Below are 19,407 nucleotides of genomic sequence, written 5' to 3'. Positions count from 1 at the left end.
TCACTGTCTGGATTTCATTAAAATTTACACTAAATCACAACTAAGCATCAGTGGAAAAGAGAAATACAGACTCCTTCTCACTGTAAATACATAAATTGCACAAAATGTCTGTAAGACCAACCGGATACGACATGTTCCAGTTTACAAACAGGAGACAAACAAAAATCTAGTTTTATTTGTATAGCCTATATTCTAGAATCACAATTGCCTCATATAATTAAAATAATTCAGACATCCTCTGAAGAAAAATGTCTTTTAACTGGGATACATTTTTAATCTTACCTCAGAACCTGAGGGATGTCTCTCCCCGGATGGACAGACGTAGTAAAGATGCTGTATATGTTTATTTATATCATGCATAAATCCCATAATATACTTTAATTCGTGTAGGTTATACACACACGTCTACTTTTTAGTGATTTGGATCAACAGGTTTTAAGAAGAACGTGTTGTTTTTTACCCTGTATGTGCACATTGACTGAGAGACACTTTCCTCACCGAGTCAGGCATCGTGTGAGACATAGACGATCTTTGCCGTGTGGTGCGTTTAAGGACTGTTGTTCCCCTCGCTGCCTGTACCTCCTGTCAGTGTGTGTGTGTGGACCTGCAGCTGATCACAAGCGAACATGGCACCTGGAAAGAAGAACAGAGTGTTTGTCATCGGTGTGGGTCTGACAAAGGTAAAGTACGAATACACACAACTTTACAACTATACACTATTCGACAGTGTAGGTATTTATATTCTTAGACTTGAAACTAGCTTAGCATGCTAACTTCACATAGCCTTGCGCAAAGAACGTGCAAGTTGCTGCACAGCCCGAGGTGTGTGTGTGTGTGTGTCCAGATCGTTCAGTCATGTTTAATCATGTTAATGTTTCAACGTGTGTCGTTGTTAGCATAGTTAGCATAGCTCGCATTAAGTAACATTAATGGTGTCTGGGTCTTTAGCTTTGACATGGTCGGTTTTCGTGAGTTATGCCGCTCGTCCCACTTGGCTCTCCTCCTCAGTCAGTCCATGGTTCACGGCCACAGAGCCGCAGCACAAACTGGGCTAAGGGTCATGTCTCCATCAGGCTGCTGGCCCCCTGTGCATCCACTTGTTTTCAAACGTTTCTCTCTCTTGAATTTATTTATTCTCGTTGTTGACAAACTGAGGTCATATCAGTTCAGTGCATTTCGTCGTTATTCATGTGCAACAACTTGTTCTGTGCAGTGTCCCCTCGGCACAGATCTGTAACTCTGTCTGGATTTGTGCACTTTATTTTAGTGCTGCCCATACTGTCTCTATTTCGAATCTTTTATATGTACACATTTTTAATATATAGTTTTATATTCTTATCCCATTTTATTCATTTTAAAGCTTCTATTTCACACTTTATCCTGAACTGTATTGTTTCAATTCAATATGCACATTTAATCTTGGTATTGGACTCAAAATCTGGTGACAGGGAATTCGCCGTAGCATCAGACGTTTCTGAAAGGTTATTATCGTATAATATCTGTTCTTAGTATGAATTTTGTTTTGCAACCAGCAAACAGTGTTCAAATGTATTGATCTATGCACCAGTGCATTTGTCAAGTTAAACGCTCCAGGGTCCTTTTAATGAAGCTCAGTTCTGTAGAGAGATTCCACCCGAAGATTTCATTGCATTTGATTTACAGTGTTTGCTCATGTGAAAGATTTAACTCATTAACATGAGGGAAGATGTTTATAAATAGTATGGCACTAATCAGTCTGACTTTTCTTTAATGTTGCTGCAGTTCGAGAAGCCTGGGGCCCGAGAAAACTTTGACTACCCTGACATGGCCAAGGAAGCAGGTGCTTATCTTCACTGAATGTGGACTTCAGTCCTTCAAAAGATACCATATCTGATCATCTCAAGTGGATCTTGTTCTCTAACATGTTTTATAACTTCACGTTTAGGTCAAATGGCCTTAGCCGATGCAGGAATCCCATATTCTGCCATTGAGCAAGCCTGTGTAGGATACGTCTATGGTAAGTTCTTGTTGTCAAGTCTCCAATAAAATGTGATTGTTTTGTATACTTTTATTTACAGTTTATTCACTGAGAGCCTAAATACTTCCAACTTGATATTTATATGTAGCTTCGTACATACGTAAACAGTACTTTTATAAAGTAAGAAACCAAGTCCTTTTGCTAATGAGGCAAAAAGGCTGTGTCTCTAAAGCTGATTTCAGATATACATGGAGAAACATGTGATAATACAGCAGTTTAAAGTCTGGAGAATTCACTGTGTTGATGATGTGTCTAATGCCTGACGGGCACAAAACTCAACAAAAAACATGAAGTAACATCTGATCGTGTATCTTACTCCGTCAGGGGACTCCACTTGTGGGCAGAGGGCCATTTATCACAGCCTGGGCCTGACGGGGATCCCCATCCTCAACGTCAACAATAACTGCTCCACAGGCTCCACTGCTATCTTCGCGGCACGGCAGGTGATCCAGGGAGGTGAGTGAAGAAGGAAGAATTTTTGAATCAATAATAAAAAGGAGGCCACCAAAAGTCTATAAGTTGCTCCATAACAGATTTGTCACTGGATTCACAGTGGTTTCAACTGTTTTTCACATTAGAAAGAAGTATTAGAATTTCCATAGAGACTTTTTTGTAGCGTAGTGTTTCACCTGTTCTGTAACAGATGTGGTAAAACCCATTCTTTCTTCTTCTTTTGCAGGTCTCGCTGACTGTGTGCTGGCTCTGGGGTTTGAGAAGATGGAAAGAGGCTCTTTGTCCTCAAAGGTATTTGTTCTGGAAGTTTTCTGGAAAACGGGTGAAAGGAGAACTCAGGCAGCAGCTGATGTCTTATGCAGAAGAGTTTAATGTAGACTTGATGCATTAAGGAGACCAGAAGGTGGAACAATATACAAACGCTAACAGAGTAACTAGAGCAACTGTCACCAACAAGTCTGAAGATGTCTCCCACAGCATCCCAGTATATCTCCCTCTGCTTGCGTCACCCATTCTAACAGCACATCCATGAATGGCTAGAATTGCTGTCACTCTCTATGTTACATGTAGGTGTTCACATCCTATTGGATAGTTAAGCCTAAAGTATGCATAACTAAATCACATTGTGTCCTTACGTCTTGTCCCTGGTGAAATATGCAAAAGAGTTGTTGGTGCCTCTCTGTCTGGGGCATCTGAGTTAGATATGAAAGTCCCTGATTGTAGACACTACAACGTACTGTTGGTTGGTACTTTATCTATAACCTGACATTTGGTACTGCTTGGAGAGAGAGAAGGGAGTATGTGTGGAATTAGACAGGCACTATTCTCCTGTACAGATATGATATACACTATACATAATATATAGTGGCATATACAGTAATGTGTGAGGATGGTCAAACATTCCTCAACAGTATAGAAGGTGGTAGACAAAATTACTAGAGTACTTCACGTTATCTTGCAATTTACCAAATAGACGTTGTTATGGTTTCCACCGCCTGTTGTTTTGTTGTAGCGTGGCTGCTCTGGCTGAAAAGAAAGATGGTGCTTGGTTCCATACTTATCCTCTGCTCCTGTAAAATGGAGGGATACAGTGGAAGAGTGTTAGGACCAGGCATAAGTTAAAAAGCGAGTAAATGAAGTTGAATTAAATTATTTATATATCTATATTAAATTGAATATATATGTATAAACCTCTGCTGGTCTTCATTCGTTTTCATTTACTGCTTTTTGCTGGGGAGCAATGGAAGTAAAATGTTTGGCAGAGTAAAGACTTCTTTTAAAAATGAGAACACTAACAGTCTGAGCCCTCTTGCAACATGAATGTCTTTCTCTTATATTTGCCTGTAAACAAAAAGATACAAATATAGAAACGTGAAAACGTATGTAAATAGAAATTCCTGTTTCTAGTTTATGGACAGGACCAACCCCGTTGACAAGCACCTGGAGATAATGATCAACCGTTATGGGATGGTGGCAGCGCCAGTAGCACCACAGATGTTTGGCAACGCTGGCAGGGAGCACATGGAGAAATATGGTACAAACTATGTTTGTGTTAAACATCATAATTGCTTAAATGAGCTAAACTATGAAAGTTGTGGTTGTGTCTTGCATTGTTTTACAGTTGTAGTGTGTTCAATATGTCAATAATTGTGTCAATGTTTTAAAGGCACAAAACCAGAACACTTTGCTAAAATTGCCTGGAAGAACCACAAGCATTCCACCAAGAACCCGTAAGGAACTTTACAAATTTGGAAAAACATAATACTGCTTATAAATTTCTATTTCAGAATCAGAATCTGCTTTGTTGTCCAAGTATGTGCACAGATACGAGGAATTTTCACAGTTTTACATTGCTATTAGTGCACTTGCATAGAAAGAATGAATAAATAATTTAAAGAATGGTACAAAATACTTACATTTTATATTTAATTACATAATAAATACTGCAAAAATAGGATGGCTATGTACAATGTAGGCATACATTTATGTTTATTATGATATTATTTACAGCATTTCGGATTCATATTAACAATAATGTACAGTGATATATGTATTGACAGTGATGGTGACATCATACATGTCAGAAACATATATTTTAAGTGTGTATGTGTGTGCATTATTGCTGCAGGTATTCCCAGTTCCAGGAGGAATACAGTTTAGAGCAGGTGATAAACTCCAGGAAGGTGTTTGACTACCTCACCCTGCTTCAGTGTTGGTAAGAGTCCCACAGAGTTTGTGTTAAATAAAGAAACTGTCTAAACTGGGAATCAAGAGTGTGTAACTTTGCTTGGTTTCATTTGATCAAAATGCTGATTCTCATCTAAAAATCTGAATGATATTTGTCTCTTTTCCTACATCGACCTCTTGCTCTTGGCAGCCCGACATCAGATGGCGCCGGAGCAGCAGTTTTAGCCAGCGAGGCCTTTGTCAGGGAACATCATCTGGAGAAGCAGGCAGTGGAGATCTTGGCCCAAGAGATGACGACTGACCTCTCCTCCACATTTGAGGAAAACAGCTGCATCAAGATGGTATGAAATCGGGAAGGGGTTCACTCAGAATTCATAGCACACATTCCTTTATTTGTAATACTCCTCCCAGTATAAGTTAAGTTTTACAATAGAAGAATGTTATTTTCTTTAAATTAAAATAATATCCTGTACAATCATGGGACATAGCGGGTAAAGTTATTATGATGGACTTGTTTCCTCACATGAGTTCCTGAACATACTAAATTATTATTTATTTTGTACCCGTGCAGGTGGGGTACGACATGTCTCGGATGGCAGCTGAAAAATGTTACAAGGCCACGGGTCTGAAGCCCAGTGACGTTGATGTGGTCGAGCTTCACGACTGCTTCTCAGCCAATGAGCTCATCACCTACGAGGCCCTGGGTCTGTGTGCAGAAGGTACGACTGCCGCTTTTTAAATCCTCCGCAGTTTCTTCTTAACCTGTATGTGTGAAGTACATCTCCTAGTGAGACTTTCTCCGCCTGGCCCCCTAATATAAAGTCTGTAGAATTCGATGTGAGAACACAGCGAGCGAGCGTTATAAGCATTGATAATGCTTATAACATGCGTCAGACGCAAAAAATACAAAAAGAAATACAAGAAATAGAAAAATCAATTGCACTTGACTTATTGGTCATCCGTTTTAACAAATACAACCATGACGATACCTTCTGTGACAGCGTCAGTTGGTTTAGAGCAGACTCAGACTAAACGTTCAGGCAAATGTCTGGACAATAGTGTGTTGAAAAACCAATCAACCAGACCTAGGGCCTGGTGTCACACTGATGGATGTGACCCAGTGATTTTAAAAAACACCCAGACACTATCAGGACAGTTGTACATGTGAGAAGCATTAAAATATCTTTTCAAAATGATTCACCAAGTATCTGTATCGAGCCTGATCCCTACCACGGGCAGTAGAAGCCTTCATTCCCAACAGTGACATTGTTTGATCATCTTTATGAACACCACATATTATTAATGCTGACAGAGAGAGCTGGAGGCGACAGGAAGTCGGCTTCTACAAGTCGATAGCACGCTTACGTCCCCGACATATCTGGGATAAATACAGTAACATCAGTGTTTTTGAACTGCTCAGTTAACTTCATCATAATGTTCAACTAGTGATAATCCATCACTCTGAATCTTTAAGCTGTGTTCTTTTGTTTTTCAAATTCTCTCCAGGTAAAGCCGGAGAGATGATTGACAGAGGGGACAACACGTATGGTGGCAAGTTTGTGGTCAACCCCAGTGGGGGACTCATCTCTAAAGGACATCCTCTGGGTGCCACAGGTATGTTGAGCCTCTGTCTTTCTGACTCTTAATGAAAGCCACTTGTTGAATACTATGGGACGGAGGACATGTCATCGATACATAATCCAGTCCAATGCTAATTTGTAACTGGTTTGGAGCTACACACAGGGTTACAGCACAGTACATTAGATATAGGTTGAGATTCCTCACTCACTCCTCCCTACTCATTGTATTGGGTGTTCAATGTAGACGACTGTACGCTTTCTGACACTACTCTGGTCATCTTCTATGCATCGGTAAGTATGTCATTGTTAGTGCCTATTTTCCCACATTAATAAATAAAAAAATACTTAGTGTCTGTTACAACTTTCAGTTCTTTCCAATCAAGGCTCTTCTCTTTGCTGCTGCCCTTCTATTGAGTCACATCCGTTTAGTTTTTTATTTCTTTTTATTCAGACATGACACAAGTTCTCTCTCTTCTAATCTGTTGGCCCCTTTTCTTTCATGCAGTGTGGCCACAATCCACAATGGTAGATATTGCTTTGTCAGTTGTACACTACTTTTCACAATGCATTGTGGGATACAAAGAGTCCACCATGGCGTATGAATATTTTCACTAAACATTCCGACAGCACTACAAAATGGTGACTGTATAATGAGCGGTGAGTGATTTCAGACTCAGCCATAGTGTTTTCATCAGGGTTTCCACAAGGTCTTAAAAAGTAAAAAAAAAATCTCTTAAATGTAATAATAACTTGAAGCCTCAAAATGTCCTAAATACGTTAAAATATTACCTTGTACCTTTAATATGTCTAGGTAACTCTATCGCTGTCTGTTGTGGCATATCGACAGTTATTCTCTACTCAGCTTCTTTACCTTATCTTCAATTATAGAGAAGTGTAAGTCTATGTAAGTAATCCTTGGACACGGATCTTCCTTCACATCTTTGGCACTCTACATAGCTCTTAAATTTCATTCATTATGCTCCTGAATTTAATTTGTTGAAAGCTGCAAATACGTCAATCGCCTTGTTTATTGTGAGAGGTGTTTGCCACGGCGACCACCAGGTGGCATGTGTCTCCTAGGGATGGCCGGCTGGGTTGTAACTGGATGAGTGCGACCCTGAGCCTGCATGTGAGGAAGGCAGCCGGCTGTGGCTTTGGCAGGCCTCCCCTGTAATCTCTCAACATATTAAACCATGGTATGGGGAGACTGAGCAAACAGAGGAGCCTGCTTACCCTGCCTCTGCTATAACGGCCGTCATCTTCCCCGCACACACACCTCTTGTGAGGGATACCATGATGAAACAATGGCAAACACCTCCTGTTGCTTCATTTGGATACAGATTTGTTCATTTTATTCGTTGTGGTTTTTTTTTCTCTCTCTCTCTCTCCTCTTCTTTGCCGTTCTTCATTCACTCCTAAAAATCTCGACCCTCAATCCCTCCACCTCATTATTTTTGGCGGATTTTCCCAGAGCGCATCATCAATACTCCCTCTGTCTCCTGGGTCACACTGCAAGTGTGCAAGTGCCCCAGTCAGCTGAGCTCCGTCTGATCCTTGGTGTTGCTCGTAAAGCTCCTGCCTCTTCCCTCGGGAAGGCCATGAGCAGCGCTATCGACACCTCGTTGACTGACCTGTGCAGGGATCTCACCGGTGGGTTGCGTGAGCATCGTCAGGCGGGTTAGATCTTTATGTTTTGACATGATATGCAGGGACCTTGAGGCACCGCTGACGTATTTGGTGAATTACAACATGACTTACCCTTGCGATCATCCCCTGTCACCATGAAAGAGCATGGGCAATGTGTTCTCTGTAGAGGAATTTACTAGAGGCCTTTTAGTGAAAGACACGTGTCCTTTTTAATTGTCTATAAATTATGTCTGAGGTGGTTTCGAGAGGTTCTTTTTTACTTTTGATTAATTGCCCGGTGAACTGGACAGTAAACCTTTCTGTTGGCATTTAGACTAAATTGCTCGTACACAAACAAAGTACGTGGAGAAGATTAGGAAGAGGGCCGCACAACGTGAAAGACCCACCATGATGAGTTCTTTACTGTTAAGTCCTTTAGCCTATTGGGATAATGGAGGAATGCATAAGCTCATTAAGCAGATGGGAAGAAATGCTTGGCTACAGCACTAATGCAGCAGCTGACCCCGGTGAGATTAGGGAGTGAGTTGTCAGATTAAGAGTCAACTTGTCACCCTGGAGGGTATTGTGTTTTACACTTGCTGAATGCTGCATTGCTTAACCTGGTCAGTCGGACATATTAAGGGATCAAAGCGATACTCCGCATTGACATATTCTTTAGAGATCATCTCAGTTTTATTAGACAGAAGATGTTTTACCTGCAACTCAGACCTGTGGGCCAGAAGTCTGTCTTTGTTTTCAACAGCCTCTTTGTAGATATTTTTCAAATAATCCTTTTGTCCAGGACGTAAAAAGGCAGAGGTAGTGACGCGTTACATTTACTCGAGTAGTTTTTCCAGTAAATTTTACTTCTGAGAGTTGATGTTTTGCAGAATAATTCTTACTCCTAACTAGTAACATTTATGATGGAATAAAATTACTTTTACTCAGTTACATTGAGCCACACACTTCTCACTACATTTCCATGTCTATGATTTATATATTTTTTACACTCAGCCGAGCGGACACAGCGATTTCCCGACAGTGCCACCCAGCGGGCCCCGCTGGGTGCGTGAGCGGAACAGCTGCTACGTGGATCTGCTGCGTGTCACGTTTGTCTGTTCACACGCAGCTTGTCTGCAGTGGTGCTGCAATGGAAGGGTCTGTGGTATGATCACCGTATTTCCTTGAATAAAGGAACAGCTATATACGCAACTATTTGCCAGGGAAGTACACTATGAAACGTGCATCTTCAGGTCCTGCGATAACACTAAAAATCTTGTTAAATCAAAATCTTGTTAAAACAACAGAAACGTTGGAGTGCTTTTGCTTTGAAAGGAGTAAAGGAAGTGTTGCAAATATTTATGTTTGTGACCTATTCAACAGATACAAATTAAAACTGTGGTAAAAGATCATTTTATGTGAAAGACCCACCATGATGAGTTCTTTACTGTTGTCTCTGCTGTGAAGAATTTCTTTGTTTAATTTATTGTAATATCATTTTTATTTTTGAATGTCCGTATCTTCCTATCTTGTTAATCAGGTGAACATTTTAAAGATGCGACTTGATGTTTGAAAGCAAACAGTGCTTAACACAACAGAATGTATTTTGATATTTGCCTAGTTTTGAATATTTCACTTTATTAATTACACTCAATGTGGACTTTACATTGTTATCACCTCCTAATATCCTGTTTGAATGCAATGCATTCTAATGAAGCTTCACACTACTTGAGTAGTTCTTTATTAGATACTATTTTACTCTTAATCAAGTACCTATTTTTATGAGTACTTTTACTTCTACTTGTGTTATTGTAATATATATAAAGTAACAATACTTTTACTTGAGCACTGGTTCGGTTTACTCTACCCACCACTGTAAACAGGAGATCAGTCTCCTCAAGGAAAAACTATGAACGTTCATAAAAGGTATGTTAGTGAAGGTCAAACCATTAAAAACCTTTTTGGATGAAGGCCACCTGACTAATAAGCGAGACCAGTTTGTTTTGACAACACATCTCCCTTTTTCAGGGTCAACAGTGTAATGGACTTGCATGTTTCAATCGCAGCCACGTAGAGCTTCCTCATTGCACTCAGTGCTCATTACTCTAAGATTGAACACGCTGTCACAGCACCGGAGGCTGTGGCTCAGGAGGTAAAGTAGGTCGTCTACTAATTAGCTGGTTGGTGGTTTGATCACGGACTCCTCCAAGAATGGTAATGATGGTATGTTTGAGTAGAGAAGTGCTATAAATATAAGCACTTTATTAATGGGTGCGTCAGTGTAACTTATATTATAACGATTTTTAACCCCCCCCATAAAGATCCATGAATCTTTCCCTGGAAAATAAGTGAAAATGTAAAAAAAGAATAAAATAAAATGCTTGAATTTGCAATGTACAGACATTCCTGGATTCATCCCTTTGTCTGGAGCCACACCAGAATTTGATAGCTTATTTCTTAGCCCATGCCCCCATCCTTCCTTTTGCGTTATCCATTTGACCAACAAACAATCTAACAGACAGGGGCCAACACATAACCTTCTTGACCGAGGTAATAAATAACAAAAATACATTTATTCATCAGTAGTATCTGGTTTGTGTTACTGATCACTTTTGAATCCTTTTTGTGTTGTTTTATGTTTTACATGGTGCATAACCCAAACCTTTGACATGCTGGGTTTAAATTCTTGAAAACTCAGCTCTGGGATTAAAATATTGCAAATTTCTAGTTTCCCTTACAAGCTTTTTCTCGAGCTTTAGACTTTATCCCACAGTCACGTCGCCTGTCCCGTTCCAAGCAACAAGCTAACAAGAACATTGTGGAACCTGCAGCAGCTAAAAAGACAAATAGTCTCCAGGGATCTCATAACAGGATAAGAAGAATAGTGAGGATTGGACTTACATTTATTAGGCTGTCAGATCGGAAACTCCGCACGAATGCTGATGTTGCTCCGGATGTGCTGGGTGAGCAAATGAGCTGTGTGCTGAAAAGTTCTCCAAACCAGGATTGGAACCGCAATGAGCGTCCCTTTAAAATACAACCCTTACGCATGCATCTTACCTGCTGTTATACAAGTACTTTCCGAAGTGGTTTGCCCTTTTTAAAATATAGATCTTCTTTCCTGGAACTCTATTTCAAAGTCCGAATCAATTCACATAATTAACCGGGATCTAAAAAACAGCAGAGGCCAATGAAGAGAATACAAAAGAATGGAATAAAAAGCTTTATTGTTCAGGATACAATGAGATGAACGGTGCTCCTCAGGTTTAGTCAAATGCTGTACAGATTGTGGAAGCACTTTAATATACTTCAGTGAATAGCATGTGGCAGTGATGAGGCAGTTTGCAGCTTCATCAGCATTAAATTATGGTGTAGCTCCAGCTCCTCACACCACACCCCTCACGATGACTCACGACCCTCTCACCCTCACCCGCTGTCCTTCGCTCCCCCCCTCCTGCTCCCTCAGGTCTGGCCCAGTGCGCCGAGCTCTGCTGGCAGCTCCGAGGGCAGGCTGACGAGAGGCAGGTCCCCGGGGCCAAAGTGGCCCTGCAACACAACATTGGCTTAGGAGGAGCTGTCGTTGTTGCTCTCTACAGGATGGGCTTCCCACAGGAGGCCGGGTGAGCAAGATGCTTGTTTCTTTTTTCAGTTTGTGTAGCTTTATATTTATTAAGCGATCATCAAGTGTATATTTCTGTCATTATGTCCTCTGCTGTAGAAAATTGAGTTTTGATGTTATTTTTTTGTATTCTTTCTTTTTAAATCAATAATTTTGTGTTTCATATTTTTCAAAATTCAATATTTCATAAATTCAATTCATTCAGCGACTTATTTTTGAACATCAATATTGCGCCTTTTATTTTCTCAAACCAAGGTCCATTTTTCCAAGGTTTCACACAAAAACAAACCGTACCTTCCTCAAATAAAATACTTCTTCAAATTCGTTGACGGTGTACCCAGCAATTTTGTATTTTTTTCTTTTTTAATAAAGTAAAAGAAGAACCAGATCATCATCACTCGATGTTGATTTTTTTTTTTTTTTATCCTTGTAACTACATCACGTCACACTCAATGTTTGCAAAAGTACCGATAGATAACACAAAACTATTGTGAGGTAGCACAGCATGTACAGCAGAAATTGTCGCAGTGAGCCGTCAAAATTCGCCTCTGAATGATTTGCAATGTGGTTCCATTTATTTGCCGTTGATGTGCAAAGGCCTTGAGAAACATGTGTGTCTTTTACTGCAACCTGTTTTCTTGTGTGTCCTGTATTGACCAACAGTTGCACAGTTTTCTTGATCTATTACAGTTTCCAGTTCTTCTCATTATTTGGCCATGTGTTGTAGACACTGCGCTTCGCTTCATCCCTTCTTTTTTCCTTTCTGTTTTTTTCTGAAATACTTCACAGCCTCACATGTAATTGAATCTTTATGAAACCTCAGTGAGCTGGAGGTTATTTTGTTCACAGTTTGTGTCTTTCTTTTTATTCCCCACAGGACCCACATTGGTGCGATGCCCACCAGCGCAGGCAGCGGTCTGGAGGGTTTTAAATCTTACCCTATCTTCAAAGAGATTGAGAAACATTTACATGAGGTATTACAGCATTCTCTCACGAATAAACATTACACTCACACTTACATGTAGCTGCTCTATTTGATCTCAAGTAAACTGCATCTAATTAAATGCCTCCGTATCATAGAGTTGGTTTGGCTCCCTTTTCTTCCTTTCAACGTACTTGGCAAATGGGACCATGACCATCAAAGACAAGTAAAGGCTGCAAATCATAAATGAACCAGTGCAGTGGGCAGTTTATGGTCGTCAGTTGCTTTGTTCCACTAAAGCAACACACAATATATATATTTATATTATATATGAATACTTTGGCAGTACAGAAAGGAGTGACAGCTCTAAAATTGAAAGGCAAGACAAACACATGTTAGCTGTATGTAATTGGATATTGTTTTTAGAGCCCATGTCAATATTGGTGACTAAAATCTTATTTTGATTTATACATAGATATATAATTTAACAAGCATTGAGGCTGTTCTCTTTTACAAGTATGGAACAGTTTTTCATTCAGGTCAACACGTTCATTTATGTTTGAACCTCTGACGGCACCGTTGGATGCGGTTGCCTCGGGCGCTGATTCCTCATCTCGTTCCCAAACCCTCAGGGTGCAGAGATGAGCAGCTGATGACACCTTGATGATGCGTGGGAATGGCTAGTTGTGAAGTCAGTTGCCGTAGGGCGACTGACTTCACTGCTGCACATGAGGGTTCACTCTCCCTGCATTTGTCAACATGACAATAAGCACCAAATGTGGCGCTCACTGATGGATTGTTAGAGTGTTTGAGTTTGTTAGGTCTTTCCAAGTGTTGCTCACATTTCTCCAGAACAGATACTGTATAACTGCGTGGCTCTCCTTTTTTGACACGTTCTTTTCAGAATTTTACCACTGAAATGAGCTTTAAAAAAAAATCTGATTACAAAAGACATGTTTTTATAAGAATATAGCTGTAATATTACAAGAAAAATGTTTTACAAGAGTAATGTATTCAATTATTAATGTAGAGGATCAGTATGTCGTCTGCATTGAAATGAGGAATGTGCAGCCTCTTTGTAAGTTGTACTTTAGTTTATGTTTCACAAATGAGAAAATACTAAATTTTTTGGCACAACAGCAGCACATTATCATTAGTATCAGGACCCATTTCTGAAGAGAGAACCACGCAGACGTGGAGTGGTCGATTGTGAGGTCATCATCGGTTACATCTGATATTCAAAGAGCTTTCGTAGTTAGTCAAGAAATTAAGACTTTGGAGCCTGAAGAAGTGGAACTCTGGCTGATTATTTCTTAAACTTTCCAACTTTATTGTTGTAATATTATGACATTATTCTCAAATTATTATTTTTTTTCTTCAATATGGCCTTAATACTATGCCGTAAAAATATATGAGTGTCTTCTGAGTGTGTTTCCCTGAACGTCCTCTGCACAAACATACCACAATGCAATATGAATATAGATCGTGTTGAGATGTCATCAAGTGAGCACTGTCGCCTCTCAGTGAAAAGGTTCTGGGTTCAAACCTGACGACCAACCTTTCTGTGTGGAGGTTGCATGTTCTCGCTGCGTCTGCGTGGGTTTTCTCAGTGTACTCGTTCCTCCTCCCACAGTCCAAAGACATGCAGTTTAGCTCAATTGGAACTGAAAATTGCCCGTTAGTGTAAGTGATAATATTTGTCTCTGAGTGTTGACCCTGTAATGTGTTGGCGCCCTGTCCTCTGTGTTCTCCGCCTCTTACCCAATGGCAGCTGGTTGGCTCCAGCCCCCCCCCCGCCACCCTCAAAGGATAAGCAGTGTAAATAATGGATAGATGCCATCGGGTCAGCAACGTTGAGGTTCAATTTACTTGCTCGTGGTGGTGAAATGTGGGTGGACAAAAGGCAAATAGCTGCATGGTTAGCCAGTCCATATATTTTAGAGTATAAACATTCCAACGCTGAAGCTTGCAGTATTCACAATGAAGGATACACAATATGCAATCAAGATGTCCTTGAACGAGACGTCACACACCTTCTGTTAAACAGCCTGAACAATGTAGAGACTCATTTCATTGTGGGTCAGGCGGTGTGAACCGTGTTTGCTCTTATGATGTTTAAACTTTCCCTGTGTCAGTCACAGCAGCTCTTATATTTTGTTGTACTTTACCCTGTATATTAGCAGCAAAGAACCTTTTCACAGAGGTGATTCTTTTCAGAGACTTAAGACTTCACATGACAATGTCTTGGTTACATCCAGCAATAATGTCACAATAATGATTTTAATGGAACGTCTCGATTCCTGCAGGAAGGAGAGCAGCTTGTCAAGAAGGTCGGGGGAGTGTTTGCATTTAAAGTGAGGGACGGACCTGATGGGAAGGAGGCGACTTGGGTCGTGGATGTGAAAAGCGGCAAAGGTTCTGTCACCAATGACCCAGGTACGTGTCTGTATGGAGATGTGTGATTTCTGATTTTATTGTTGCGACAGCAGTGGGATTCAAAATATACATGTAAAAATGTGTTTCTTTATCCTTATTCCCCCACTTTTCTGTCTCTGGGGTGATGCATTCTGTTCCGTCACTTCACTGGAGGAGCAACGGGATTCTCAGTAATGCAGCTTTTTATACAGGCTGTGAAATCAATGTCAGTCCGACCGAGAAAGATGTGAGACTCGCTCGGCCCGTTTCCTCTCAGCAGCAGGATGAACAATGAAATGATCAGATTTAATTGTTATGGATTCAGATGCTAGAGATTTGCTTTGTCTGTCTGGTTTTGTATAAGACCGCTGTAAACTAAGGGTATGTGAAACACTCTGTGAAGTCAAATTTTTAACAAAAACTTTTAAATGGCTTATTTGATGGATTTGATGATATTGCTGATTTGCACATCACGTGCACAAACGTCGCTCTCCCATGCAACAGATTCCGAGTGATGGACTAAAGAGTGAAAGACAAGTTCTCGCATGAGAGAGAGAGAGAGAGAACTGCATTACATGCAACTGCTCTGTACAACTCCAGCTATGAAGTCTGACTGTCTGCATGGTCTGTAAAAACCTTATGGACGGTAGCGTGAGCTCATTGCAAATAGCCTTGCTTGGACCTATGCAATGGATCTAAAAAAATGATTCTTCTTTTCATTTGTGCTGATATACTAGATTTATTTACTGCAGACATGTGACGTCTACGATTAATAATAATCATAGCAGTAATAATAATTAATGTATGTGTATCGCACCTTTGAAAACAGGTCTATAAGCCTTATCACCCCAGGCAGGTCATTCCCAAGCTGAGGGGTCGTATATACAGTTCACATACTGTATTCTGTACATTAATGCAACATATTACATAAGGACTGTGAAATGAGCAATTCATAACATACACATTTCTACAGAAAACACATGTGTATGTTTTAAGGGACCTGGGGGGGGGGGCAATATCAAACCAAACTCAACCCCTTATTCTAGTATTCAGCCAAAAATCTGAGGCTACATCCATGCTAGTATGTTTTAGTTTGAAACAAAACTAAAAAGATTTTCCGTATCAATTTAAATCCCCATTCATTCTAACACACCTAGGCCAGCGAAGGCCATGGTGTGCACCAAAAGACCCAATCAGCGGTTGGGAGTTTCTACATCATCGTTTCCAAACATCTCAGTTTCAAACTAACATTTGATCAGCAGGGTTTCTAAACTTCTCCATTTTAGCTCCTCTATAACTCCAGAGTAGTGTGGATGCCCGACGTATCCGTAGCAGAGTTGCTACATTTTCAAATGAAAACATAGTGGTACGGATGTAGCCTAAAATGACGTTTTTGGCAGAAAGCTAGTGGCATGGGGCTTCGTTAGGGGGTTTCCTGCCATGATGTCATTGCAGTCTACTGTACGTAACCGGTCATGGAATTTAAGGGGGTTCTCAAGAAATTGTCATCGGCTGTTTTCAGGGGGCAGCCTGCTTCGCTCTCCTTGTTGCGACGCTCTTGGTTACCTCACTTTATCTTAAGCTTTATTAATGTTCAAAACCTTGTATATGTGGTTAATGGGCTGCATTCACGGCCCCTCAAAGCGTCATTCACAGCAGCTGACCTTTAGACTTCAGAAGACATGAAAACATTAGTCATAAAGCTTTCTGAACGGTTGCCTCAGTCAACGAGTGCATTTGACTTACAACATGTTTTTGCACTAATGGAAAGCGTCATCAAAATGCCAAGTGTACTCTTCAAGTACTTTCGACATGGTTTTGTCTCATTTGAGGAAGGGGAGGACACGTTTTTATGTGTGTTGCAGTGACACTAAATACGAATTGATTCAGTTCTGATATATTGTGGTAATTATCCGGAACAAATAAGTTCATGCTTCTTTTTTTTTTTGTCTTAGATAAAAAGGCCGACTGCTCCTTGTCCATGTGTGACAAGGATCTTCCGGATTTGATGACAGGAAGGCTGAACCCACAAAGTGTATGTATCCGTATAATTAAGAAACTATACATTTGTTTTTCAATCAACGATTTCTATCTACCTAAGACTTCCAGAAATGTCTATATGTGGAACGAATATCTCAGGAACTGTTCATCTCATCAGCTTCCCACATGTGTATTGTTAAGGACCCAAGGATGTACAGTGTTAGGTTCAGTATTAATTCACTTTGAATAAACAGGTGAACAGCTCTTTGTGCAGCAGTGGGGATGCAGCTTCAGGGTTCTGAGTCTTGCAGTCGTTTCTTACTCGCTGCGGCTCAATTACCGTAGGTCACTTTTACAGTTTGAGAAAGAAAACTGCAGCCAGGATTACCACAGGCCAATCAAACCATTCCAAACACGTAGGTTTAGAACGGCCACTGCTGTAGTATTGTTAAATGTATAAAATTTCTTAAATTTCTTATGAAAAATAATATTCTATTTCAATGACATTAGATTAAATACAGTTCAGGTCACTTTCACACCTGTAATATGGTTCGTTTGACCGAGATAATGAGAAATAAATGAAGAAATGCTGTTTTTAAAATAGTAAAGTGTCACTGATTGGGCAGTGTTTGCAATTGTCATGCCACATTTTCAGTTCTTCATGGATTTACATTGGGAAATCAAATTCTCATTATTGTAAGTCATGCCTCACGTTATGTCTTTTTTTATCTACTGGTGTTGTCAAGCATATAAGCATTATTAGTAGAGACTGCAAAAATAATAGGATTCTTTACATTCACAAAATGTACATGTTACCATGGTTACAAAATGATCTTGTATAAATATAAGCTACACTGTACACAAACTGCAGTTTGTGAGGCTGCTTTAAAACAGTTCACGATCAGCAGATGCATTTGAGTTTATCTTTTTCAATTTCTGCAATTCATCTTGCATTTCTCAAACTAAATCACATCCTGTGATTGGTTTGTTTTGCTTCCCTTTGCAATTACATCTCTTGACCAGAGGCCTGTGGCCTGTACTATGAAGCGAGTTCAACATACCCAGGATTTCTTTCCGATATCTGGGTGAACTTAACCTAACAACCGCAGTCAGGCTTGTTTTTTTGTGACAATATTTAAGTATTCCACCTATTCAGTCTTGTATGAAATCTTTTTCCTTCCTGTCTCCTCAGGCGTTCTTTGAAGGGAAGCTGAAGATCACTGGAAACATGGGGATGGCTCTGAAGCTGCAGAGCCTGCAGATTAAGCCAGGCCAGGCCAAACTGTGAGAGCTTGTTAACCTCTGAGTAAAAGCTCAAATGCACATGAATTCTTGATTTCTCCTTCTGAAACTGTAATTTTGCTGCTAAACAACCTCACATAACACACTCATCATGTGCCTAAATTGGCTCAAGTGTTCTTTTTGTCATTTAAGTTCCGACTCCAGCTTCTACTTTGACATCCTTGCATACTGCGTCGAGAATGAATGAATGAATGAATAACTAATATAATCATTGTTGCATCTAGGCCCATCACCTTTAAATCTGATATGAACATATTGACTCTGCAGGAGCTGCTTGTTTATATGAAACATCATTGACAATTTAGAAAATGATTTTAGCTTCACTGTTTGTCAGAATGTGCCTCTGCCTTCTGTGTATAAAATCGAACCTGTGGTTTAAAGGCATTTTTGACTCTATTTTCATAGATTTTCTATAGAATATATAAATCAATGAAATATGTCTGTATATAGATACTTACAATTCCTTGAAAATAACATCTTCTGGTATGTTTGTCCCTTTTAAAGTCGGCCTTGTCAATAATATAAATAATTAAATCAATTTTCACTATCTTTGTGTTCATTCATTATTAACATAAGGCCAAATGTTTAAATAAATGTTTCTAATGGTGTGATATTCAGATTTTCTCATTTTAGTGTAATACTAAAATGGTTGAGCCAATAATCTATTTCACTGGGATGCACTTTTTGTTGGTATACATGGTTTAAGTAGCCTAATAAAAATTAGAACTTGTTTGTAAGCACTTGCGATGGGGGCAACATGTCACCGCTATAATTTGAACAGCTGTTGTGTCTGAGCAAAGAGCAGCGACCAGAACACTGCAACAAAACAACAATCACACAGTGGGTCAGTTATTATCATCGCTCCCTGCTGAGCCGTGATGCTGAATGTCAACGACTCTGCAATAAATCCTTTCCATTTGAGTGTCAGGGGGCTTTTCCTTTTTACAATTGTCTGTGAGAGGGAGGTTTTAAATGCAGGAGCTGGGAATCAAACCCACGACCTGCTGATTATTGGAGGGCCCGACTCCAGCTACTGATCTATAGCCGCCCACAGCTAACCTAAAACAACCAACATTGTTGTCCTGCTGATTGAACATTTTAGAGACTCAAACAGTTTAAGTTCGGTTGGACTAAAGCCATCATAGTTTATTTTTAAATGAATGTCAGCTAAAGCCTTGCTGCACATACCAGCATCATAAAAATGTTTCAAAATGTTCGTCATCCATATTCAGTATCAGGCCTGTAGCTACAGCTCAGTTTCCCCTGGTCAGACGAAGGGATTTCAGTTTTCCATTTTTTCTCCCTC

General features: G+C 40.0%; 1 protein-coding gene across 1 annotated transcript; it reads left to right on the top strand.

Moving 5' to 3' along the window:
• The first annotated feature begins 537 nt into the window (after positions 1 to 537).
• scp2a (sterol carrier protein 2a) lies at positions 538 to 18,648 on the top strand. The gene is made up of 16 exons (XM_035170940.2): positions 538 to 680; positions 1,762 to 1,819; positions 1,925 to 1,996; positions 2,342 to 2,473; positions 2,697 to 2,761; positions 3,878 to 4,004; positions 4,137 to 4,200; positions 4,599 to 4,685; positions 4,848 to 4,998; positions 5,229 to 5,376; positions 6,164 to 6,271; positions 11,330 to 11,483; positions 12,360 to 12,456; positions 14,711 to 14,840; positions 16,775 to 16,854; positions 17,992 to 18,648. The coding sequence occupies exons 1-16, from the start codon at positions 627 to 629 to the stop codon at positions 18,085 to 18,087; spliced, it is 1,623 nt and encodes a 540-aa protein (XP_035026831.2). The 5' UTR covers positions 538 to 626; the 3' UTR covers positions 18,088 to 18,648.
• The last annotated feature ends 759 nt before the right edge of the window (positions 18,649 to 19,407 follow it).

Source organism: Hippoglossus stenolepis, chromosome 11 (genome assembly GCF_022539355.2).
Source record: "Hippoglossus stenolepis isolate QCI-W04-F060 chromosome 11, HSTE1.2, whole genome shotgun sequence".
In the NCBI taxonomy this organism is placed as follows: domain Eukaryota; kingdom Metazoa; phylum Chordata; class Actinopteri; order Pleuronectiformes; family Pleuronectidae; genus Hippoglossus; species Hippoglossus stenolepis.
The sequence above is the reverse complement of the archived record's forward strand: the minus strand, read 5'-3'. Positions and strand labels throughout refer to the sequence as shown.

Excerpts from the sequence above, each read along its gene's own strand:
- scp2a (XM_035170940.2), top strand. The coding sequence starts at position 627 with ATGGCACCTGGAAAGAAGAACAGAGTGTTTGTCATCGGTGTGGGTCTG. Across the intron at positions 1,997-2,341 it reads CTGTGTAGGATACGTCTATG|GGGACTCCACTTGTGGGCAG; the intron begins GTAAGTTCTTGT and ends TTACTCCGTCAG. Across the intron at positions 4,005-4,136 it reads GGAGCACATGGAGAAATATG|GCACAAAACCAGAACACTTT; the intron begins GTACAAACTATG and ends AATGTTTTAAAG.